This window comes from Ambystoma mexicanum, chromosome 11 (genome assembly GCF_040938575.1).
Source record: "Ambystoma mexicanum isolate Mex_15411 chromosome 11, UKY_AmexF1_1, whole genome shotgun sequence".
Classification (NCBI taxonomy): domain Eukaryota; kingdom Metazoa; phylum Chordata; class Amphibia; order Caudata; family Ambystomatidae; genus Ambystoma; species Ambystoma mexicanum.
The window spans coordinates 888,377,818-888,403,561 of record NC_090934.1 but is presented as its reverse complement, the minus strand read 5'-3'; the positions used below and the strand labels follow the sequence as shown (position 1 = coordinate 888,403,561).

The following is a 25,744-nucleotide window of genomic DNA, read 5'->3' as shown; positions in this document are numbered from 1 at the left end:
TTAAGAGTGTTAACTTCCTGTCGTGACAATTGAACATGTATGAATTGTGAGACACAATGTGCAGCGATAAACGTTGCAGCCCCGTCGTTAAAACCTGCTTCCTCTTTTTGAGGCACAAGGGTAGGAGGAACTTCTCTCATTGGTAACTGTGCAGTGGGATACTCTGATCATTTTTTAAGGAGCAAAGCTAGGTCGAGGGACAATGAGGTTAACTGCGTGGCATTAGAAAACGTGCATTTGTATATTACCATGGTATCTGCAGGACAACATCATTTCTGCTTCAGGCATTCGTCTTGTAAGTATTCAATAATAACCTGTAATACTTTTCTTTGAATGGAGGGGGAATATTGGCTAAAATTGTCATGAATGTCGATAGGGGAGATAGAGGCATCTGAAATCCATCTGAGTGCATCTCTCGTGCAGATGCGCATTTCTTCACTAACAGTTTTTGGTGCGGTTAAAAATCTTTTCTTGACATAGGATGTTTGTTGTGTCTCTCTATTTAATTTTAATTGGTGCAGCTGCTCTAGTTCCTGTTTAAAAGCAAAGCATTTTGACATGAGTGCCGTTTTTTCAATGGTGTGTCTCTAGTACAGGACAAGAAATTCAAATCCTGCAACTCCTGTGGGATGGCGGAATCAGTAAGATTGCCCCAAATCTGTGCCAAGTATTATCCCATTTGTTCTAGCATTACCTTCTGCTCAGGGATACCTCCATGATCTGTCAAAGGGCCTCATTACGACCCAGGCGGTAAGTCACCGCCTGGGTCGTACCTTTACCACCATGGCGTAAACTCGTTTACGCCATGGTGGTTGGCGGACTTACCGCCCCATTCCGAGGTTGGCGGGGCGGTAAGTCCCCAATCCCCATTTACCCTTCCCCATTCCCATTTTTGCCCCATAGGGCATAATGGGAGTGGGGAAGGCGTTAATTACACCACCGTAAATTACGGTGGCGTAATTAACAACATGGTCCCTTAGCGCCATGGATTTTAACACCTGCTAAAAGCAGGTGTTAAATCCTCCATGGCGCTTAGGGACCTCGGAATCAGGCGGTAAGGGTCGGCACTGTTTACGCCGCCGTAAACCCCTTACCGCCTGGGTCCTAATGAGGCCCAAAGAGACCAAAGCAGGTGTTTTGTCGCCGTCCTGTATATATAATTCTGCCCATTGCTGTAAACCCTTTCTCTGTCCAAGGTATCTAGTCTAACGATTGAAATTAGTTTCCTCAAATTACTATTCAACAAATGTATTCAATGAAAACACTTTCCATCGAAATGCATTTTCATTGAATAATTTTCATTGGATTTCAATGGATTTTTGTTTTTAACAATAGGGTTAGAGTTACGGTTTGGATTAGGGGGTGCCCTTGGGAGTTGGGGGATCCCACGCAATAAACAATAAACACTAAAACATTACATGAAGCTGGCCAGTGCAGAAATACTTTAATGATTTCAGCACGGGACAGCTCCATGTAACATTTTAACGTTAAGCATGTTTCATCCAATTTCATGCAAAAAATGTAAAGTGTTTATACAACAAACCCCTTTTCGATGAAAGGGTATTGATGCATAAACACTTTGCATTTTTGCATTTTATGTATGGTAATTTGATGGAACAGTTTTCATTCAATAGGTTTTGATGGATTCCATTTTCGATGGAATGCATTTGATGCAAAGAGCATAAACCTCCGTCCAAGGGGTACTGCACTACAAGTCACAGTTCTCTGGTCGCTAGGTGCTAAAAGAGGACTATCAGAAGTGGCAGAGGTTGCTGTTGGCAAAAGTAAATCCTGTGCTGTAGGGTGTGTGACCAATAGTGAGAGCGTTTGTCAGGAGCTGGCAATGGTGGCTGTGCTGGCGTAGGGGGTGGTGGAACATATGGAGGAGGTGCGATAGGAGTTGTTCACCTTTCATTCAATAGTTTGTTTAGTAATTCATCAGATGCATGCAATTCTTTAGATGGGTATATTTTCTGTACCTCTAATTGGAACTCTCTATCCATTCTCTTAATAGCATCATCTTGTTTCTGTTGATCGTGTGTTAAAGCCTTTTCAGCCTGGGTGATATGTCTGCGTGCACATTTTCCCCTACTTTTGAGGCATTGGGTGGCTTCTTTGCACCAGTCCCTAACCGTTTCAAAAGCTGGTCTAGCCTTCCTCCTTAATAGTACTGACTCTAAGTTCTGTATTCTAGACATTTGAAAACTTCTCAATGTCGGCCATTGAAGCTCAGCCTCATGTCTGGTCTGGGGATGCCAAATACTGTTCAAAACTATGGCTCCTAACCCATTCTTTGTGTACATATCGTAAGCAAGTGACCCTTTCGGCGGCACCAGGTGACTATGTTCTAAACCATTTTGTTGCCTTCTGTTGCAACAAAATGTTGCCCAACAAGATGACAACTTACTGAAACCAGGCATATTTTTAGAAAAACAATTATTACCTGGCAAATATATTTCGCAAAATATTTCCTCCAAACAGTTCAAGTTTGAAACAAACACACCTGATTCAAAACAAAATCAATACCCCATCAAATCAAACGAACGCCCTTCGTGGCTGGTGGTCTCCCAAAAGGCGAAACACAGTGTCGCTGCATATGGTCTGGCACTCCCGCCGTGATGACCTCTGAGCGAAGTGGCAAACAGAGATCCCGAGTAGCAGACTGTGAGAAACTGAGTCTCCTAAGCAGGGGCCCCCAATACTCACTGGTCTCAGTCCATCCACTTTGTCCTCGAAAAGCCATGGGCGCCATTTGTAAGTCTCAAATCTGAGTTACTGCAAATAAATGAAGCACACCAGTCACAAAACAAATATATAACAAGAGTTTATTCTCACTTCAAGCGGACCGAGGTTCAGCTATGTCTGTGCACAGTCATAGAGAAATTGAGCAATTCAAATGGGGGAGAGGCAGCCTTAAGTACACTTCAAATCGACTTTGGTTGCTGAAATAATACATAGTTTACGACCCATGTAACATGGGTATTCTCCATGGTAACACATGGAACCTTGCTCTGCGTCACCTCTGTACAATTTACTGCTCTCAGAGCGGTGAGGTTCACCATGTTCTCATCACAAGGAGACATTCCTTGCGATTCATTATCAGTATGTTTGTCTCTTTGACCAAAAGGTTGTTTTGCATTTCAACTCGGCAGTTCATTTTAACTCATCCTTTCTGGAAAGTAGACAGCATGTTATGTGCTCCTCTAATCTTTAGTCGCACAATTAGCCTCGGAAGTCAGGATCCAGGAAAGCAGGATGGGACATAAACGATCCTTTATCTACGTTTGTGCTTATTTTTTCATTCTTGAGCAAGTGAAAATATTGTGCTCAGCATTTCTTGTATTTCAAACACACAGGCTTTCAGTCTGCAATTATTTTCTGCATGTAGAATGAAAACACGGCAAGTGAGCAAAGTCACCAAAATGGAGTCTCAATGGCGCACAACAATGTGTGTGCATAGACTAACACTGAAAAACACAAAAAAAGGCCATTTCACAGACTGAAGCCTACATAGTAGAAGCAGCTATTATGGCTTTGTCAAACTGGCCTTCCTTGTAGCTCTTACTCCTCCACATTCCTCCTCTTACACAACTTTATCAAAGCCCTCATCTTTTGAGCACCATTAACAAATGTACACCTCTGCAAGCACTAGCCCCTGATCCACCTATCCTTCCTGACCTCATGCAATATTTCCCTCTCTGCTCTGTCTACTGCTAGAGACAAAGCTAAACCTAACCACTTAACTGACTTCATAACCTCACTCTGATCCCACTCCAACAAACTCTCTGCTATCCGCTATCCTTATGGTAATGCTGCCCTACTGTCTTCAGTCGATCCCCTCCTTTCTGTCTGCTGATGACTTTGCAATCTATTTCCCTTGCATGATCTCTAAGATCTGATACAACCTAACCACATTCTTCGATTTTTGTATGCCCTGCTCTCCTGTGCTATCTTCTTCCCTCTCTCCTTTCTCTCCAGATCCTTGTCTCCTACCCATTTTCCAGAAAGCCAATTCATCTTGTGCCACTGTGGATCCTTTACCTATCCAATAATCAAGATGCTGGCACCCTTAGGCTGCTCCTTCATCATCCCTCTTAAACCATTCTCGAGATTCTGGGATCTCCCACCATTTTAAAAATGATCACACCAGCAACAATCATATAAAAGCCTTTTGCAGACCCTAACAACAAAGCCGACTATTTTCCTGACTCCATCCTTCCCCATTCCCTCAAAGTCTTTGGAGAGGTGCTTGTAACCAGATAATGTACTACCTTCAAGTAACAGCTCTGCAAAGCTCTTTAATCTAGGTTCTGCAGCAATCACACTGTGGAAGTGGCACTGGCACATGCCTATAATTCTCTTACAACAACCCATCTTTCCAATCTCAACTCTATGTTCATCCTTCCTGACCTTTCAGCAGATTGTGATACTGTTGACATCTAACATTGCACTATCTTGGATTGCTTGTTGCCTTTTGGCTCTTTCATTTTGCATCTCTAGTCTTCCAGTGAAATGCCCAGAGGGTTCTGTGCTTGGCCCACTACTATTTAGTATTCTAAATCACCTCTCTCAGTAAGGTTATCTCCTCTTTGGGTTCTCTCACCACATATTCTTTGATATTCCAAAGGGCGGCTGCATATAGGCGGCACCTGGTTGTGTCTGCAGGTGTCCACAGTGGACGCAAGTTGCCAGTCTTCCAGGCTTCCCGGCTTCCCTCTGTCCACCTAGCAGACTCCCAATTGTTTCTTTGCAAAGCTTTGAACCAGCTTACTTCCCACCAGCATTGTATTGTCCACTTGTCCCTTCCCCCGTCTCGTATGCTTGAACCTCTCCCTGAGTCCTCCCATAGTGTTCCCCCTGCTCCTAACCCCTGCCGTCCTCTTCTCTCCTATTCCCACCTACTCTATGGTGCTCTCTGTCTCTACTATCTTTTCTAACTGCTTCACTATCGACTATCCTGCTCTCCTCACTAAATCGGGTAGGAAGAAGTTTAAAAAGGATATGCTGGTCTATACAACCCAGGCCTTCCTATCGCTGACACCTATACCAGTGCCTCATCTAGGAAAACTGTCACCGACATCCTCTTCGTCATTCCCTCTCCAGACCTATGGACGCTTCATATGGTCTCTGTACTTTCTCCTCTCTCTTCTTCCCCCATTAATGGTGGCACCCGGTGGGATGCTCTGCTGGCCTCCTTCCACTCCTCCAAGGTCATCATTAATGTTTACTTGAATGGTACCGTCCTTGTCCAAGGCCGTGAGGCCACTCTTCTCCTCTTTGACAGACGCTTCCTGCATCTCATTAATTTCCTTCCCTCTCCTGCTGTCCCCTCTCTTCGAGCTATGGCTTCCTTGCCTCCCCTGCTGTGTCCTCCTTGGCTACCTTCCCTTTACTCCTTCCTCCTCTGCCCCCCCACAGGGCTCTTCTACACCTCCCCAGGGCGTACCTTTGACTCACCCCCCCCCCAGAAGTCTTTCAAGGGTGACAACCTTCTCCATATTGCGACTCTTAACTCTCGCTCTGCTGTCAAACACTCCTCTGACATCTGCGGCCTCCTGGAGGAACTTGATCTCAACGTCACATGGTTCACAGCCAGCTCTGTCACAAGCTTTGACACTCTCCTCCCTGAAGGCTACAAGATCCTCTCTGTGCCTGGTTCAACCGTTCCAGAGGGGGTGTAGCCTTGATCTTCCCAGAGTGGATTCCTGCCTCTGTCATCCCTACGCAGGCCTACTCCTCTTTTGAATGCCTCATCTGTAGGCTCTCTCTCTCTCCCAGCCACTCATTTACTGTGGCTACTATCTATCGGCTGCCTGGTCATATTTCCTCCTTCCTCTCTGAATGGGCCGACCTCTCCTCTTCCCTCCTGGTCTTGACCACTCAACTCCTCCTTGGAGACTTGAACATCCACCTGGATACCTCTTCTCCATCCTCTGGACTCTTTTGCGACCTCTGCGACTCTCTCTCACTCTCTATTCTCCCCTCTGGCCCGACTCTCTCTGCAGGGCACACTCTGGATGTTCTGATCTCTTCAGACCTTCCCATTTCTATCCCCCTCACCACTCCTCTCTCCTTGAGTGACCCCCTTCTACTCTCCACCCAGATCACCCTTGCTACCCCTCAGGCCAAGCCAACTCCAGCATTGCCACCCACCTTCTCGGTCATCTGACCCATGACGCGTGTGTCAGTTGAGGCTTTCAATGCCACTTTCTCACCCCCCTCACCGCCTCTGGCTGACTCACACCCTGACACAGCCCTTTCTATGCTCCACTCTGCTGTATTTGACACTATAGATGTTCTTGCCCCTGTCATGAGGATCCACTTGAAGTCCAAAGCCAAGTGCAACTTCTGGTATGACTCAGACCTCATCACCCTCAAACACAAGCGCAGGGTGGTTGAGAGGAAATGGCGTGCTTCTGGCTCATCCTCTGAAAACTTGCCTGCCCCTTGCTCCAAAGGGAATACCGGCTCTCTGTCTGCACCAAGAAGAGAGCTCACACCCAAGTACGCGTCTCTGCGGCATCTAACAACTCGGCTGAACTCTTTCAAATCTACAAGGAAATGGACAATCCTGCTGCAGTCTCTACCTCTCCTGTCCCTTCCCAGGCCCTCTGCACGGCTCTGGCTTCTCATTTCATCTCTAAAACTCAGGATATCCTGTGCTCTCTCTCTTCCTCTCTCCCTCCTCCCTTGACTCCCTGTTCTTCCTCTGGCCCTTCTTCGGCCACCTCTCCTCCCTCCTTCTCTGCCTTTCCCCTGTTCTCCCCAGGCAAGGTTTCCAGACAAGTCCGATCTATGAATGTCTCATCAAAACAGGTCCATCCCTGTTCCTCCAAAGCCATCAAGGACCACATTGACTCCCTGGCTCCAGCTCTGGCCGACTTCTGCAACCACTCCTTCACCACTGGAGTCTTCCCATCCCCCTAGAAGCACTCCGTTGTGCACTCTCTTCGTAAGAAACCCTCTGCCGACCCATCCTGCCCAGATAACTACCACCCAAACTCCATCACTCCTTTCCTGGGCAAACTCCTGGAAAAGCTGGCCATCTCCCAGCTCAATCTCCACACTGAATCTGTTGGTTGTCTTTATGATCATCAGTCCAGCTTCAGAGCTGCCAGATACATGGAAACTGCTCTCCTGAACATCTGTCAAGACCTGCTCTCAAACCTTGATTCAAACACCCCCTGTGTCCTCATCTTGCTCGATCTCTCCTCTGCCTTTAACACAGTCAACCATGCCATCCTGGTCAACCGTCTCTGTGATAACCTGGGTATCACCGGTCAGGCCATGGCGTGGCTGGCTTCTTTCCTCTATGATCGACCCTCCCAGGTCCAATTTGGGTCCTTCCTCTCCTCTATCTCTATCTCTACCTGTGGTGTTCCCCAGGGGTCTAACCTCTCTCCCTGGCTGTTCAACCAATACCTGGCACTTCTTGGCCACTGCATTGCCGCTCTCTGCCCCAGCTTCCAGTGCTATGCGGATGACACTTAGCTCATTTTCAGACTACCTTCAGCCACCTCTTCTCCTTCACTCATCTCTGACTGTCTGTCTGCCATTTAGGAGTGGTGCACCACCAATGATCTCTGCCTTAATGCCAGCAAGACTGAGATTTTGCTCATCGGCAGACCTGCCCCCTCCTTTCCTGCCTCTATCTGGCCGGCCTCTCTTGGCCCTCTCCTTGCTCCCACCTGCAAGGCCAAAAACCAGAGGGGCATCTTCGACTCCACACTCTCCTTCTCTCTTCACAACTCTGACGTCTCTAAGAAGTCACACTACCAGCTGCACCTCCTCAGAGGTATTCTTCCTTTCCTTTCCTTGCCCCAGAAGCTCACTGTCTACAGAGCTCTGGTTCTCTCTAAACTGGACTACTGCAACAGCCTCTTTCTAAAGCTGCCTGCTTCTACTCTCCACCCTCTGAAACTCATCCAGAACAGGACTGCAAGACTTGTCCTTGGCCTCAAGCCCAGGGATCCTATCTCTCCAGGACTGAAATCTCTGCACTGGCTCCCAGTGGCTGCGAGGATTAAGTTCAAATCCCTCTGCATTGTCAACAAGGCCTTCTGGGGCCTGGGGCCTCACTACCTCCAACTCTCCCTTCCTAAATATCTTCCTTCTCAAGCTCATCGCTCATCCACTTCCAACTCCCTCAGGGTCAGTCGTGTCTCCAAGCACCGAGTTGGTGGGAGATCTCTCTCTCCGGCTGGGGCCTTCCTCTGGAACAGCCTCCCTGCCTTCATGAAACTTGAGGAGAACCATCTCCGGTTCCGGAAGCACCTTAAAACCTCCCTCTTTGCTTCTGTTTTCTATCCCCCTCTGCCATGCTGAATTCCTGGCTGAAGCTGCACTGATTACCTGGCCACCCTTCTGATCTCAGGCCCAGGCCCTGTCAGCTGCACACCTGCACTGCCGTCCTGGCAACCCCTGCACCTGGAGACTGTTTTCTGCATTCCTTACAGTCCCCCTACCTGCACTCATGTCTGCACTTACCTTGCACTTGCCGCCAGCTGGCCGCTCTCTTATTTATCTTATTTATTCTAGTATCCCATGTACTGCACTTCCCCTCCCCCTTCCCTCATGCACTTTCCCCTCCCCATGCACTTGTGCGATCTGAATGACACCTGGCCTAGTAAAATCGTTGTCTGTCTTTCCTCTGTTCCCGCTCCCTTGCCGAGTCGCGCCTTGAAACACTTAATGCCATATCATATCAGTGAGGTGTAGGTAAGGCAACAACGGCGCTGGTATCTATACATACTAGGAGTTCTGCTCACGGGTGCCCTTGCAGCCACCAGGTCTGACCTGGTGGCCGTACCGGCACCCGCGAGCAGAACATGATGGTAGCACCGGTACCGTTATTAACGGCACCGGTGCTATCACCCTCCCCATTCCCATTGAGCCCTATTGGGCTCAATGGGAATGGGGATGTGCGGGCCGGGCACCCGTGAAAGGGCAATTACCTGGTCCAGCTGGGCCTGAATAGCCTGGTAATTGCCCATTTGCGGGTGGCGAACCCGGATGCGAGTTTAGAGGTAACCTTGCCGGTAAAATCAGCAAGGCTACCTTCAACCTCGTAATGAGGCCCATATACTTTTGGATGCTGGAATGGTAAAGCGCGTTTCTTTTCTTGTGTCATATTCTTTAGTTGTGTGGTCAATGAATGTTAGAGTAAAACAGACACTGGGGCTCATTACATGATTGCTAGTATCCTGCCGGTATTACCGCTAGTATACCAGCAAACGTTAATACCGTTACCGGCCACCTGGTCTCTCGGAATTCCAGGCAGATTACAGGTGCCGGAAACTGTATGTTAATCCCCATTCCATGGAGTGCAGGTGCCAGTAAAACCAGCTCTTCTTTGCCAGTAGGGTGCCTGACTTAACGCCAGCTCTTGGCTGGAGCTAGCTCAGGCCTCCCCACCAGCAAACTTGTAGTTTGCCGGCTGGAAACATGGCGGTATCAGAATTACCAGCACGTCAATTCCATTCCGGTGAACCTGTAACAAGCCCAACTGACTTTTGCTTGATGGTACTGATTATAATTTCACGAATTGTGCCAACAGTAGCCCCTTTGTCTCTGTATATAAAATCACATAACAGCTTTTGTGGTAGATATTGAAAATGTCTATTTTCCTTTTCGTATTCTGCTTTGGGATAGTGTCTTGGGAGTGAATAAATAACATTACTGTCATTTCCTTTTAGGACTGCGCTACCATTCGTCAGACCACAAGTCCAGGCAAATCAGGATGGTGATAGTGTAACAATAACTGTCCAAGTGGGCATGGTCCTCGTCTGGAATGGAAATGACCGCCTTGAGGTAACTTCTTTAGAACAATGTTTACAGTCCCTGAGATGCCCAGTCCAACAAAGGGGTGCCATAGGTGCTTAGTAGCTCTCACAGCACAGGAAAGTGTGGACTTGCCTCTAAACCAAGTGGATTATCAGTGAGGGAAAGGGGGTGACATCCAGTGTCAATCAGAAAAGATGTATACGTGCCACCCACAGAAACCTATGAAAGATATATCTGCTGGGAATTGTCATTTTGAGAACAATGCGCTCATTCTGTACGTTTTAAATATTTTCAGGGGAACTAAACCTGATAGAATGGAGAAATGTGGGTATGCACTCATTCTAACATGGTCCTCAGTGCAATACTGCGTCTCATTCCACGTGGCATCCAGGGGATTGATTCCCACTTATTCGACTGCTTTATTTTAGTAAATGTATATTATACAGTTTTAGAGGTGAGAAGATGTTATGGGGCCATATTTAAACAAGCATTCCATTTTAGTTACCAATGTATGACCCCACCATGCATTCATAATTGGTGAAAAAAGATAATTGCCAAAGTTCCAGTATGTTGTTCACGCACCTCCAGGTAACATGGCATATCATCCCACTGCCTGAGTAAGAATATAGGTGTGAATATCTTTCTTTGTGTATGTTTGGTAGCTTCATACTACACCAGTAAGTCCCCTTACATCCACTTGGTAGATCAGTGCTTCACAGATGCCTTCTTTGCTGTTCCTTTCTTCACAAATCAGTGCTCCAGAGAGCAATGTAAAATGTAAACTTTGCTTATGGCAAAACACTTAAAAACCCCAAAATCCTCATCTGAGTTTGCAAAAAATTAAAAGGTACTTAAGGTTTGGGGAATGCCATTATCAGTGTGGTATATCTGTGTAAACACTGATCACCCTTTAAAGAACCTACGCGGCTGATGACATTTTCCTGTGTGTTGTAAATATCCTTGCAATTGCCTCAGTTACTGTGGGAACATCGTCCTGTGGTGCTTTTTATCATACCCTGCATGCCGGTATCTACTCTCATACATATCAAATTTCTGTACCCTTCCTCGGAAGACCTGCAAAGGTGGCAACCAGCTCCACTTAGCTACCCTCAACTCTCACTCTGCCGTTAAACACTCCTCTGACATCTGCCACCTCCTTGAAGACTTTGACCTTGACATCCTTGCTATCACTGAGATGTGGTTCACTGCCAGCTTTGTAATTTTTTTGACACTCCTCACAGAGGGCTACAAGATTCTCTCTAAGCCCAGGCCTAACTGGTCTGGGCCAGAGTGGCCCTTATTTTCCCTGAATGAGCCCCTGCTACTATCATACCCACTGAGTCCTACTCCTCTGCAGGCTTCGAGTCTCTCCAGTCCTCTTGCTGACTCTTGCCACCATCATCAGGACCGTGGTCCAGTGTCCCTCTTCCTCTTGGAGGGGTCTGACCTCACCTCTACTCACCTTCCCTCTTTTTCCCTCTCTTTTCCTCATTGTTCTCCCCTCCGGTCTGACGCACTCAGCTGGACACACCTTGGATGCTCTCATTTCAGCAGGCATCCCCATCTCCAACCCTCTGACTACACCTCTCTCCCAGTCATGTCATGCTCTCCTGTCCCCTCACCTGGATCTCTTTCCCGCCCATATCACCGGATAAAGTCTCTAGAGAAGTTCTCTCTATGAAAGTCTCTTTCAAACAGGTTGCCCCATGCTCCTCCAGAACGATCAAGGACAGCATTGCCTCCCTTGCTCCAGCCTTGGCTGATTTCTGCAATCACTCCTTTGCCACTGGCTCCTTCCCGCCACACCTCAAGCACTCCCTTGTGCACCCTCTCCTCAAAAAGCCTCATGCCAACCACTCCTGCCTGGCTTACTACTGCCCTATCTCCATTACCCCCTTCGTGAGAAAACTCTTGGAGAAGCTGGTCATCTCCAAGCTGATCCACCACACTGAATCTGTTGGTTGTCTCCAGGACCACCAGTCTGGCTTCAGAGCAGCCAGAGGCACGGAATCTACACTCATGAACACCTGTGAAAACGTGTACTCTAATCTCGATTCCAACTCTCCTTCCTTTCTCACCCTTCTTGACCTTTTTTCTGCCTTTGATATGGTCAATCATGTCACCCTTATAAACCGGCTCTGTGATACCATTGGAATCACGGACCTGTAACCGGACTGGTTAACCTCCGTCTCTGACCGACCATCCCACGTTCAACTGGGCCCTTTACTCTCACCCATCACAGTCTCCACCTGCGGCGTCCCTCAGTGGCTCTTCAACATCACCCTTGCCCATCTATACTATTTGATCTCCACCTTCTCTCCTCACTTACAGTGTTATGCGGATGACACGCAACTCTCCTTCAAACTTTCTTCAACTGCCTCCTCTTCTTCCTCTCTAATTTCCAACTGTCTGACTGCTATTCAGGCATGGTGTGCAGCTATTGATCTCTGCCTTAATATCAGTAAGACTGAGATCCTTCTCATTTGGACCCCAGCTCCCTTCTTCCCTCCTACTCTCTGGCTGCCCTCCATGGGCCCCTTCCCCTCACCCTCTTATGAGGCAAAAACCTTGGTGTCACTTCGACTCCTCTCTCTGTGTCTCTCCTCACATCACGGACATTGCCAACGAGGCCCACTTCCAGCTGCACCTCCTTAGAGGCATTTTTCCTTTCCTCGCCTACCCCCAGAAATTCAATGTCTCCAGAACTCTGGTCCTCTCTAGGCTGGACTACTGCAACAGCCTCTTCATCAATATGCCTAAAGCCTCCCCTTTCCCCCTTCAACTAATGCAGACTAGGACTGTGAGACTTATCCTTGACCTCAAGCCCAGAGACCGCATATCTCAAGTCGTAAAATCTCCCCACTGGCTCCCAGTTGCTGCGAGGATCAGGTTCAAGACCCCCCTGCATCATCCACAAAGTTTTCCGGGCCAGAGACCCTGCAGCAACTCCCTCTCCCTAACTACCTCCTTGCTAGAGCCCTTCGGTCTTCTAGCTCCAACTCTCTGCAGATCAGACGCTTCTCCAGGCAGAGAGTGGGAGTAGATCTCTTTCTTCCGCAGGTGCCTCCCTCTGAAATGGCCTTGCTGCCCCTCTCAGATCTCCTTAAGTTCCGAAAGATTCTCAAGACCCTCCTATTCTCTTCCTCCTTTCCCCTCCCCCTCCCCTGTCCCCCTCTGCCTTATGTTGATTGGCTGGCAGGTTCCTTCTGATTCTTACAGCTCACCAGGTCCTCCTTGACCAGTCTACCCCAGCATTTGGTCTCCACTGACTCCCCTCTAACCTACAATTGCCCCTCTGTGCTCTCCCCTGCACTACCCTAGCTGGGCATGCACCCCTATTGAGCCCATCCAGCCCCGTCCTCCCCTTAGCACTAGCCTAACCATTGGACACTCTTCTCCCCATTTCTCCCACCCCCCTAGCAATTTCACACTCGCCACTCCTACCTGCACTTCCTTTTCCTGCTTAGCATTAGCACATTTCGCTCTGACCTGCACTCCCCTTCCTCCCCACTCCCCTGCACTTCTAATTACTGCCCTTACAAGTTCCAAATGCCAAGGCCTAGTAGCACTGTTTTTGTTTTTCTTCATCCCTGGCACACCCTCTTTTGTCTTGTTGCGCCGTGATACACCATTTGCTATACAGCTGCATTATAAATACCCAATATATGAAGGCTAGAAGCCTGCATATTCCCAATTAGCTGCCTTACCCCCACTTCCTCTTATTAGCTTTGGGGGGGGGGCGAATCAGTAAACTATCATATACTTGCAAAGCTTGGACTGCCCGAAACTGAATGTGGCTGTGGCCTCACACCTACCCTGGGAGTGGATTCATGTATAGCCCTATTGAACTATGACGACTTTCTGGTGTTAGCCAGAAGCCCGGAGAATGCTTTTTCTTAAACCAATGGCAACATTTTAGTGGGGACATATGGTATGTTGCATGTAAGAAAGGCGACTATGGACTTGAAGCAGTGTAGTCACTACATTGAATAACACATCATTCTTAATCTTACACTTGTCTCAGTTTTTGTTCAAATTTGTGAACCACTTTCTATGATGCCATCAGAATCAAATACTATTTGTGGTTACTTAATGGAATATCAACAGTGTGTCAAGTGATGACACTTCATGCAATGTCATTGGGTGAGTGACACCAGTTCCACTACCCTTAGCACTTTGTTGAAATGTCTCCCTTGAAGTCAAATATGATGGGTACTCAGTGTGCTGTCCTGGACTAACCCCACTGCTTCCCTCGCCTTTGTTCACCAATATCCGTATGCCATGCTTTGTGCATTAAACATTACCCTTAAGAAGAGACTTTTAAACATTTTAGATTTGTGATGAGAGAACTTTCTCCAAGCAGTTGCAGGTTCCATTCTCTTAGAGAATGAAGATACAATTCAGTGGCCTGTGCTTGACATCGGGGTAAAGATTTAGATTAAAAGTACCAGAATTGTAGGCTACCTGAATGCCTGGGTGGCAGTGTTCTCACTGGCATGAATAAGTTGTTTTTCATTGCAACTGATGAGCAAAGAAATGTTTGCCATGGTGCCGTTCACTGCCAATGTTTTCAAATCATGTTCAACAGAAAAAGGGACTCTGTCCCATATCTGCTGTGGTGCTATTACAATCAATGCTCATTAGTACCTTCGATAGTTATAGAACGTCTTTAGCATTGGCCAACAATGTTCCATAAGTGTGATCCCGTTTGGTGCATTCGCAAAACAACAACTTTGGCTTCTAAGTTCTCCTTGAAAATGAAGAGCACATTTCTTGTCACATTGTGGATTCCTTGCATATGCTATACACTAAGTATGACATCATTTAATGAAACGCTAAAAGCCCTTGTTTTTCTCTTTTTTTTTATAGCTGCAATTGAATGAAAAATATAGCAACCAGACCTGTGGCCTATGTGGGGATTTTAATGGGATTTCCACGTACAAAGAGTTCATTTCAGAAGGTACAGAATGATGTTATGCTTCCTAGAACCACCATATTTAAAATATATTGCATGAGGTCATGGTATATGTGGAAATCCTGTCAAAGATCATATGCAACCTAGCACAAACCAAGGCATTCAAATCTATGATTGAACTTTGACTGGATTAGCCTATGAAGGATGTGCAGCATCATAGGGCCATCAGCCAAGAAAAACATCTTTGCATTGAACAAAATCACTATCACCTGTGGCTGTCATTAGAGATGGATTTATTATCAGGTTTCTTTCTTTAAATATTTTATTAGGATTAGTCTTAATTCAGACACATCCGCTCTGTATGACGGAACCAGATACCTGATACAGCAATGGTTATCCATAATAATATATTTAACATAAACAAGAGAGAGAGAGTGCGAGAGAGAGAGATGCTGCAAGAATTTAGACAGACATTATGATAGGGATTTATGATGCACTACTCCCTGACCTTCAAGCACTTGGAGCACTAGGCCAGAGTTGTAAAACAAAAGGGTCTCAAAGCCATGAACTCATTAAATTCAGGAGAGCAGAAGGATTGAAAGGTTTAGGGCTGGCCTGGGACCACAGTTTCCTTAGATCATCCTCATGACATGTCACCGATGGGTGGCAAAGGGATCAGGACACGCAAAAGGTTAGGTGGCCCATGAATTAAATCATTGTAATCTCAGTGTACCAGCAACTCTCCTCTTTCTCTGACATTTAACTGAAGAACAGAGGATCAAGCAAAGGCTGGATCAGCAACGTACGACTTAGTAATTGTTGACTCGTATTGAGGAAACAAGTGATGAGAAGAAATAATTCCAAACTTTTTAAAGGTATTTAGGTTTGTCATTTGAATGAAGCCAACAGACTTAGAAGTTCTTCAGTAAAAACAATCCTGTATATGCTTGTTGCAGGTGTCATTGTGACTCCGATACAGTTTGGAAACCAACAGAAGATGCTGAGACCAAAGGAAACCTGTCCGGATGTATCAGATTCACCCAAAATACCCTGTATTGACCAAGTAAGAGTGTGGATTGTTTTGTTTTGCCTTTTCACAACAAGAACATTCATATTTGTTTAGGCTCGTGAATATTTGGTAGCATAGTACAATTTGTAGAACTTCTCCTTTTCAGTGTTGGAAATAAAAACATTTGGTTGACGTCACTTCTATATGTAGGTGTTGGAAATATTAAAGCGCAAACCGTGCCAGAACTCAATGGAGCATTGTGCAAACAAGTATTTATTGAAGAAGTGAATATTCAGGTCCCTCCTGAAGTAGAGGAGGGATGGCGAGGGGCAAGAGAATGCCCATTTACTGGCATTTCATGTTGTATCTCTCAGCTTCTAGTCTGGCAATGTTATGGCTTGAGTTGCTGCAAAGGCCTCCAGAGATGCTGAGTTCTTCAAGCAGGTTTGAGGGAAGTTCTTTGTTGTTACCTGTATGTATGTGGTGCAGGGTTAACCAGTGCCACTTTCCGAGGGTTGTGGTGATGTGGTCATATATCTTTAGGCCTGCACCGGAACAGCCTGTGGGATACTGGAGAGTGTACAATGAAGCAAAGAAGGAGGATGCATCTCTGGTAATGAGAGCAGTGCCACTTGCAAGTGGTGAAGGGCCATGGTTTGGATGATGGTTCTGAGATCTGTTGGGGTTGAGGGCTGGATTCTGTCGAGGATGGAGAGCTAGCAACAGGTTTTGTTAATCAGGTGGCTCTTGATGAAAGGTTGCTGTCTATCACGAATCTGAGGTACATAGCACTGGATGTGAGCTGAGGAGAGAAGTTATCAAGATTAATTCCCATCAGCCACTTCTATAATTCTGTGTGCTAAGTAGAAACCCCTGTGAGCATTATTCAGAATTTGTGAGGTTCATTTTCAGGTAAGTGAGTGACAACTGTGCTTGAATGAGTACTGAGGCTGAGTATTAGCTGATAGATGCCGTTGATTGAATTGAACAGACTTGATGACTTGGGATAGTATAAACCCTTGTGGGTAACTCGGTTACGGTCTGGCTTTAGGATCTGTTAATGCCTATCTGGATGAGGACATGTTTGACTGTGATTTAGGAGCCAAACCAATGTTGAACTGAGTTGTCAAGCTCCATGTGGGATGTAAAAAGCGTGAGAAGTGCTTCATGGTCAACAATATCAGAGGTGGGAGAAACGTTAAGCAGACCCGCGAGGATAGCTCAGCGGCAACACGTTTGCCTTGGAAGCAAAAAAGAGCCTAGCAAAACAGATTCGAATCTCAGTCTTGCGCTTAGAAACTGGTCTCTGGTACTAAGCACGTTATAAAAGAATAATTATAATAATAGCCAGTAGTCGGGAGCACATTAACCCATGACGAGGAGGGTTACTTCGATGAGCTGGATGGCAGCAGTAATTATGTGGGACACTGTTTATGGTGATCTTTTCATGAAAATAAAGTTGACTGCATTTCAATGATCTTTCTGCTGAGGGCTGTCCTCTGAAATATATAATATATTCATATGCCAAGTATAGCCCAGGCAGTCACAGTTCTTCTCTCTTAAACTCTCACTAGTATTAATAAGAGGGAAATACGGGCAATCCGCACCCATGGTAACCAAAGGTGAGATGTGTATTCACACCGTACATGAAGTGAACACAATGAGGACACATGCTTCCTGGAATGTGAAAAGAAATGAAAACATTTCCACAGAGAAGACCCTAATGGCAGACCCACTTACTGATGATGAGTAGAGGAGATGCAAAAGCATCCAGCCTATTACAAAATAAAACAATACATTATAAAGTAGTCATCCCAGACAATCTGAAGGGTAACTGTGTGGAAATGCCATCTGGTGAGAGTGTAAAAGCCCTGGCTTTTTTTGAGTTGTATTACCTAATACAATAGTATGGTAAGTACACCTCTGAAATGGTGTCTGCTAACCAACCCACCATTCCTAAAGCTTCATGCCAAAAGTATAGTGACAAACGCGCCCTACTGTATCAGTATCCTGATATGCAGCCCCTGCTTTCCAGTAGCAAAGTAGGTTCAATGGTCACAGGTGCCCTCTTGACATTCAGTGTAACAGCGAAATCACTCCAGTGCAAACGTTTCATTTAAATATGTACCTCAGTTCCAAAACTACATAATTATACGGATTTCTCATCTTGTTGGCAGTTTAATCTTTGAATGTATATCTGAGTTGGGGTATGGTAGCTTTTAATTCACATAATTATTAAAGCTAGAGGTGATTCATATCTTAAAAATGTCAACACTGAGCCAAGGCAAGCCATAGGCAGGCTTTGTGTATTCTTCCTAGACTGGCCTACTCTGCTGCACCCAGCAGGACAATAGCCAGTGGGAACCCTAAACAAAAGGACTAGACTCACACCAGAATATTGCATCGTAAAGGGCTTTGGATGCTATGGGACTGATAAGGGACCAGGGGCGGTTTAGTCAGAGGGAGCTCAGCACAATTGGGGAAGGATTCCAAAATATTGATTTTCTCTTTAACTCTCCTTCCTGTTTCCTACATTTCTTTTACCACAAATGGGTATTATGCAACCAGGCAAAGCACACTTGCCACAAGGACAGGGATTGGACCCATTAAAGCAGGCTTGCTTTCATCCAGTTTCTTGGGGCCTTTTAGCTGCACAGGAGGGCATCTCCCAACCCTTCTTTGGTTCACTTTTGGACCATCTTTACAAAGCCCTGAGCCATTGAGGTGAAGGAGTGTTTCAAGGCAGAGACAATCTCTACTCTCTACCTACCCCCACTGCACATTGGGGGTCACTCTTGCAGAGGACCTGGACCTGCCACTCTGCTTGAAACCTATGCAGGGAGATCAGAACCTAAAATAAATCATCCTGTCCTGGTGCCCCTGCCGTAGGTCTCATAGCATCCTGAGGGCCAAACCAGCCAGGTTGCCCGTTTTCAATACACGGAACCAATCAAACTACGCTCAAGTCCTGTTCACTGCATTCAAACCAGAAATAGCTGCTGGGGCTGCTTTTGGCACTCGATCGAACTCTGATCCGCTGCTGATGCACCTTCAAACTGGCTCGCTGCTACATCATAAAAGGTAGAGCATGTTATCTGTTCGGTTCAAGCAATCAGATCACTGCTGTGGACAAACTTAAACCATTGCTGTTCGACCATCAGGGTCACTGACTCTAACTGCTGGAGCATCGCATCACACATTGACCTGGACTGGAGGTTACAAACGTCTCAAACCGACTTTGCATTTGGACTGATCCTGGGGCATCCACATTGCATTGCTCGACCGCCGCACCCGAACTGCACAGAGGACCCACTTCAGACCGACTCAATGGCATCTCCACACTTGAACCAACATAACTCAAACCACCAGTACCTGGTTTGACCTGCAGCTGCACTAACTCAGAGACTTGTTTGGCATTGTCACTGCCTAAACTTAGAATCAGGTACCTTTAAGTGACCCTGGCCCCCTGGGCCAACCTTTGGGCCCTGAACACAGGTTAAGAACCTTTTGCACCTTTTTCCTATAATACATATCCTATTTGAACTCCTTTTTGGATTGCCTGTTTTTCCTCCTTGAAAGCAAAACAGTGCATAGCAACACAGGTTTGAATCCCGGGCGTGTGCTTAGAAACTTGGCACTCGCAACACTGCTACCTGCTTTGACCTGCAGCTGCACCCCCTCAGAGACTTGTTGGGCATTGTCAAACTGCCTAAACTTAGAATCAGGTATTTTCAAGTTACCCTGGCCACCTGAGCCAACCTTTGGGCCCTATCGACAGGTCAATACCCTTTTACACCTTTTTCCTACAAGACATATCCTATTTGAACTACTTGTTGGTTTTCCTGTTTTTCTTCCTTGGAAAAAAACAGTGCAACCTCCAGAGAGCTCTTCATGCATATCCTCTTCTCTGTCCCCTCTCCAGATCTTTTGACACCTCATCTCTTCTCTACTCTATCCTCTTTCACTTCCTCTTCTATTAATGGTGGGACCAAGTGAGAAGTCGTCTTGGCTAGCTTCTCATCGTCACGCTGCATCCTTAATGTCTACCACACTGGCACTATCCTGGTTCAGGGTCTTCAAGTGAACCTTCTACTCGTTGACCGGATCCTGCCTTCCCTCATCAACTTCCTTCCTTCTGCTGCCTCTCCCTTCACCACTCTCACTGTCCCTCCTCCTCTGACTGGAGTACCACGCCCCTGCACCCCTCTTCAGAAAACCTTAAAAGGCAGAGACCGCCTCCATCTGGCAACTCTTAACACTCGCCCTGCAAACAAACACTCTGCTAACATCTGCCTCCTTTTTGAAGACACTGACCTCGACTTTCTCGCTCTCAACAAGGCTTGGTAAAATGCCAGCTCAGTCACTGCTTTTGACTCCCTCCACCCTGTCGGCTTCAAGATCATTCCAAACTTCAGCCTCACAGTGCTGGCGGTGTGGTTGCCTTAATCTATCCAGAGTGGGTTCCTTCTTCCATCGTACCCACCCAACTCTATACTTCCTTCGAGAGCCTGGTCTGCAAGTTGGTCATCTCTCCCTCCCCCACTCTCCCCATTGCTACCATCTACCAGCCTCCAGGCGCTACAACCCTGTTCCACTCTGAATGGGCTGATTTTTGATCCTCCTTACTTTCATCCACCTCCAACTTCCTACTCTTGAGTGACTTCAACATCCAATTTGATGCCTCTGCCTCAGCATCCACTCTTTTTATTGACCTCTGTGCTTCTCTTTTCCTCTCCATCCTCTCCACCGGTCCAACCCACTCGGCCAAACACATCCCAAACTCCATCATCCACTCCAACCTCTTGTTCGCTTCCCCTCTGGTCACCCCTCTCTCCTGGTCAGACCATGCTCTCCTCTCCTCCCACCTGGGTCCCTTCAGCCCTCCTACTGCACCCACAAAAGCCCTGCCAACCTCGTTCTCGAACATTCGCCCGATGAAACGAGTTTCAGCCACTACCTTTGCATCTACCTTTATCACCCCTTGCCCCCTGCCCCAGACGCCACCTCAGACTCAGCTCTCAGCACTCTTCACTCAGCAATTACCAATACCCTTGATATCTTTGCCCCAGTCATGAAGATCCACCTGAAACCTGCTTCTAAGCATAACACCTGGCACAACTCTGAACTTCCAGCCCTGAAACGAAAGTGCAGAGCAGTGGAATGAAAGTGCCAAACCTCAGGTTCACTCTCTGACAAACTGGCCTGCCGCCTGCTCCAAAGGCAATTAAGACTCGCCATCTGTGCCAAGAAAGTGGCCCACATTCAGGCACGAGTTGCATGTGCATCCAATAACACAGCTAAACTTTTCAAAATCTGCAGGGATCTAGCCACCCTTCCTCAGTCTTTCGCTCCCCCTCTTCCTTCCCAGACCCTCTGCAATGCACAGGCCACCCACTTTGCCACCAAAACTCAGGACATCCTGAACACCCTTGTTACTCACCAACCTAACCCATCCCATACCGCCTTGCCTCCCTTGGCCACTCCCCCTCCTCCTTCCGCCATCTCCTCCTTCACCCCTGTCACACCTGAATAAATGACCAGAGTTGTCCGCTCTGTGAAGGCTTCTTCCAAACAGGTTCCCTTCTGCTCATCCAGAACTTTCAAGGACAACATTGGCTCTCTTACCCCCACACTTGCTGATTTCTGCAACCACTCTTTTGCCACTGGCTCCTTCCCCTCCTACCTCAAGCACTCCACTGTGCGCCCACTATTGAAAAGCAGCAGACCCTACCTGTCCATCCAACTACTGCCCTATTACAATCACCCCCTTCCCTGGGAAATTGCTGGAGAAGCTGTCCTTCCCCCAACTCAACTCCCACACTGAACTTGTCAATGGTTTCCACGATCATCAATCTGGATTCTGAGAACCCAGAGGCACGGAAACTGCTCTTCTGAACCCGTGAAGAACTGCTTGCATCTCTGGACTCCAACTCCCCAGCTGTCCTCATTCCACTTAATCTGTCTTCTGCCTTTAACACTGTCAACCATTCCATCCTCATACAAAGGCTCCACATATTGTAATTGCTTCAACCGTTATATTCTTTATGTTTTATGTATTATGTTGTTCCATTGTACAGCGCTTTGGTATAAGGCGCTTTATAAATCAATAAATACAAATACAATACACTTGGTATCTTGGAAGGAGCACTGGAATGGCTGACTTCTTTCCTAAATGACCCCTCTTCCCATGTCATAGTGGGTACTTACTCCTCTCCTACTTCCTTCTTCACCTACATGTCCGCCAGGGATCTAGCCTCTCCCCCTGGCTCTTTAACATCTTTCTTGCTCAGCTGCACGCCTCCTCTTCCTCCTTCTCCCCAACTTCCAGTGTTATGCAGGCGACACTCAACTCTTTTTCAGACTTCCTACTGACTTACTCGCACCTTCCTTCATCCCGGACTGCCTGTCGGCCATCCAGGCTTGGTGCTCTTCCATGACCTCTGCCTCAATGCCAACACAACTGAGATCCTTCCGATTGAGACCCCTGATCTTTCCTTCTTCTGAAGCCAGAAACATTGGAGTCATCTTTGACTCCTCTTCATCCTTCCTCCCTGACACGCAGACATTGCCAAGAAGTCACACTTCCAACTCTTCCTTCTCAAAGGAATTCTCCCATTTCTCACTTACTCCCAGAAGCTCGATGTTTCCCGAGCCTTGGTTCTCTCTAGGCTTGACTATTACAACAGCCTCCTCCTCAATCTGCCTTCTTCCACTCTGTGACCCCTTCAACTAATCCAGAATAGAGCAGCGTGACTTATCCTTGGTCTTAAGCCCAGGGACTGCATCTCTCCTGCCCTAAAAAGCCTCTACTGTGTCCCATGGATCAAATTCAAGCCCACTGCATCATCCACAAGGCTATCTGGGGCAGAGGACCCCACTATCTGCAACTCTCTCTTACCAAATACTTTCCTCTTAGACCTCTACGCTCCTCTTGCACAAACTCTCTGTGTATAAAGCATTTAGCTAAACAGAGAGCAGGAGGCCACTCGCTTTCCTCAACTGGATCCGTCCTCTGGAACAGCCTCCTGCTCCGACTACGTTTTGAGCAGGACCTTCTGAATTTCCGAAAACACCTCAAGACGCTCCTCTTTTCCTCCTCCTTCCCCTGCTAATCCGACAGTTCCTGTGATTGGTGTCTTGGACCCTTATGCATCTGCTGGGGCCTTCAGCACTTGCCTTAGCACACCGTCAGCACTACAGATTTGCACTTCCCACCCAACATGGCTCCTGGCCGCATACCACTTACCATAACTTGCATTTCATATGCGGCTCACCCTCAAGCACAGGCACCACAGCACCTACCCCACTGGCAGTGGTGTAACATAAAATGTGGGGGCCCCCCTGTGAGCCATGCTGAGGGCCCCACCCTCGGCAACAAATCACGGGTCGCACCACACTCTGGGCCTGCCTAGATTACCACGCTTGTGCAATACGCACAAATGTGCTGCTGCAGGGGTAGAAATAAATGTGTGTTTTAATGCATTATACAGCACACTTTATGAGAAAAATTGGCTAAAATGCCAGCGCATTTTCAATTGTTTTGTAGGTTAACACCAATCCAAAAATCCAATACATGCAAGTCATCAACAGTGCTCAGGAACATTAATGCTTTAATTAATATACTGCTTTGTTATTAAAAATGCCATGCCACAATGAAAACATGTCCAACTGGCTGCACAATGTAGACCAGTCTAGACACATGATAAAATATTACAGTAAAGCACGCCAGACTACATTTAGGCATACCTAGACTGGTTGCACCAAAATGCCAGTCGAAGCTAAAACACTTATCATGGTTATTTTATTACCAATGCCCAGAAAAATATACAATGCTGCAGAAAGAAACGGCTAGACTGGCAGCATCCAAATGGCAGTCAAGCCAGGTAATTACACTTAGCAGGACTGCTTTATCAGAGATTCCCAGTAAAAAATAATTCAAGCCAAACTAAGAAATGACTAGACTGGCTGCACCAAAATGCCCCTCTAGCCACTAATACCATATCATACCTACTTAGCCTGGACATGGATGACCTTTACGACTTATTGTACAATCCCTATCCCACTCCACCCCCCGACACATCCCCTCAGGCCTCCATACCCCCTTGACCCAACCCCAAAAATCAGCTTCTCACCCCAGAATTACCTCCACATCCCTTTTCCTTGTCCCAGTGCTTGCTTATGAGGCCCCTTGCCTCATACGTAAGTACTTGGATGAGGAAGAGTGGGACTAGGAGTAATGAAGATTATGGGTAACTAAGCCAGGCATTACCTCCATGTCCCTCTACCTTATTCCAGTACTTGTGTACTGGAATGCACAAGCACTGGAATACACAAGTACTGGGACAGGTAATAATAGGGCTATGAGTAATGAAGATTACCAATAACTAACCAAGGGATTAACCACAAGTAGTGGCACAACACTATTGAGCTGACTGGGCTCAGCCCCCCTGCCCCACCTTTGAAATGTTGGGCTATGTTGACAGAACAGGATACAGATGTTAAACAGCACCTGGGTTTGGCTGTTAACAAAGGCCCAGCAATTACTAACGTAAAGCATTTCAATGTTAGTACTTGCATTCAAATACATAATTCTTTAGGCAATTGAAATCTTGATGTGGGTTTAGTACTCGCATGCCAGGGAAGTGATTGGAAGGGTAGAGAGGGGACAGGAGAGCTTGTTCTCACAGCAGTCAATAAGTGGGTGCTTTCAGTCTTAAAGGAGAGAGTTAACTGCTTGTAACATTGCATCTGCACTATAATAGTCTCATTAGAATGCATAAAGAAGTTAGATGCCCCACACAAATAGGTTTGCCCCACCCCCACTGCCTTTGAAGTTAGCACCTTTCACAACATTTAAAGGGTTAGCACCCCACCCCCTGAAATGTAGGTTTCGTAGCACCTCTGAACACAAGCACACACACCATTCACCATACACAAACATGCATTCACAGCCACCCACACATTTAAGTGTGTACCCTTTCACCATACAGGCACACGCAGGCAGCCACTGCATGCATTTAAGTTTTAAGTGTGCAGCCCTTCACCATATACTCACACAGGCAGCCACCCATACATTTAATTGTGCCCACTTTCACCATACACTCACACACACATGCCTCATGTGGTTGAGAGGAGCCCTATTACTTCAAACAGAAATGGTTTCTTTTTAAGTCACTCCGACTTCATAAAGAAACTATTTCCAGTAAGGACTGAAGCATAATTTAGTGACTTTCTAAAATAATCTATTTATTTTTTAAGTCATAGAGCTCCCCAACCCCATGACATGTTTCTTTATGAAGGCAGAGTGACTAAAAAAAAAAAAAAATATATATATATATATATATATATATATATATATATATATATATGTGTATATATATATATATATATATATATTTGTATGTTTAGTCTAAGGGGCCCCCGTTACGCCAGTGTCCACTGCCCTCTTCCTTCCTGCACTTGCATGTTCTGAATACTCAAGGCATAGTAGGCTTAACAGTCCCTTCCCCCTCTGTATTATTTTGTATTTAATTGTACTGCTATCCCATGCTACCTCCCTGCTGCCCTGTGGGTGCTTTGAAACAGAATTTAAGAATGTATTTTCTGTATAAGTACCTAACAAGCAAACAATAAAGAAATATCAATAAATAAGTATCCAGAGGACTTGAATATTTACATTATGCATGTATCTGCCTTTCATTACAGGGATGTTTCTTTTTTTTTAATATCGTTTTTGAAAGTTGTGTGTAGAATTTATTTGTGTAATCTATATATATAAAATGCTTAGGTAGGTTCCATACTCAGCGGGTGCAATTTATCAGAGTTAGGTTGCACCCTGCTGTCCAAATGGCAAAGTGCACCTCTGTGTGCCCTCTAATTCAACAACAGCTATCATTTTAATAAACAGAATGAGCACGGTTGGCCACCTTCACCTTCCACTATTGCAAACATTTGGATTAATTTCAAGTTACGTCTTTCCAACCGCACTGCTCTTCACACAGGGCAACACAGTTCCAGTGTCAATGAACAGTAAATTA

General features: G+C 46.4%; 1 protein-coding gene across 1 annotated transcript in view; it reads left to right on the top strand.

The window, feature by feature from the left end:
- LOC138505058 (mucin-2-like) overlaps positions 1–25,744 on the top strand; it is an 894,965-nt gene that overhangs the window by 56,239 nt on the left and 812,982 nt on the right. Inside the window, exons 3-5 of the mRNA XM_069625383.1 lie at positions 9,696–9,810; positions 13,684–13,701; positions 14,653–14,743. Of these exons, the coding sequence (XP_069481484.1) occupies positions 9,696–9,810; positions 13,684–13,701; positions 14,653–14,743 (224 nt within the window). The remainder of the gene's footprint in view (positions 1–9,695; positions 9,811–13,683; positions 13,702–14,652; positions 14,744–25,744) is intronic.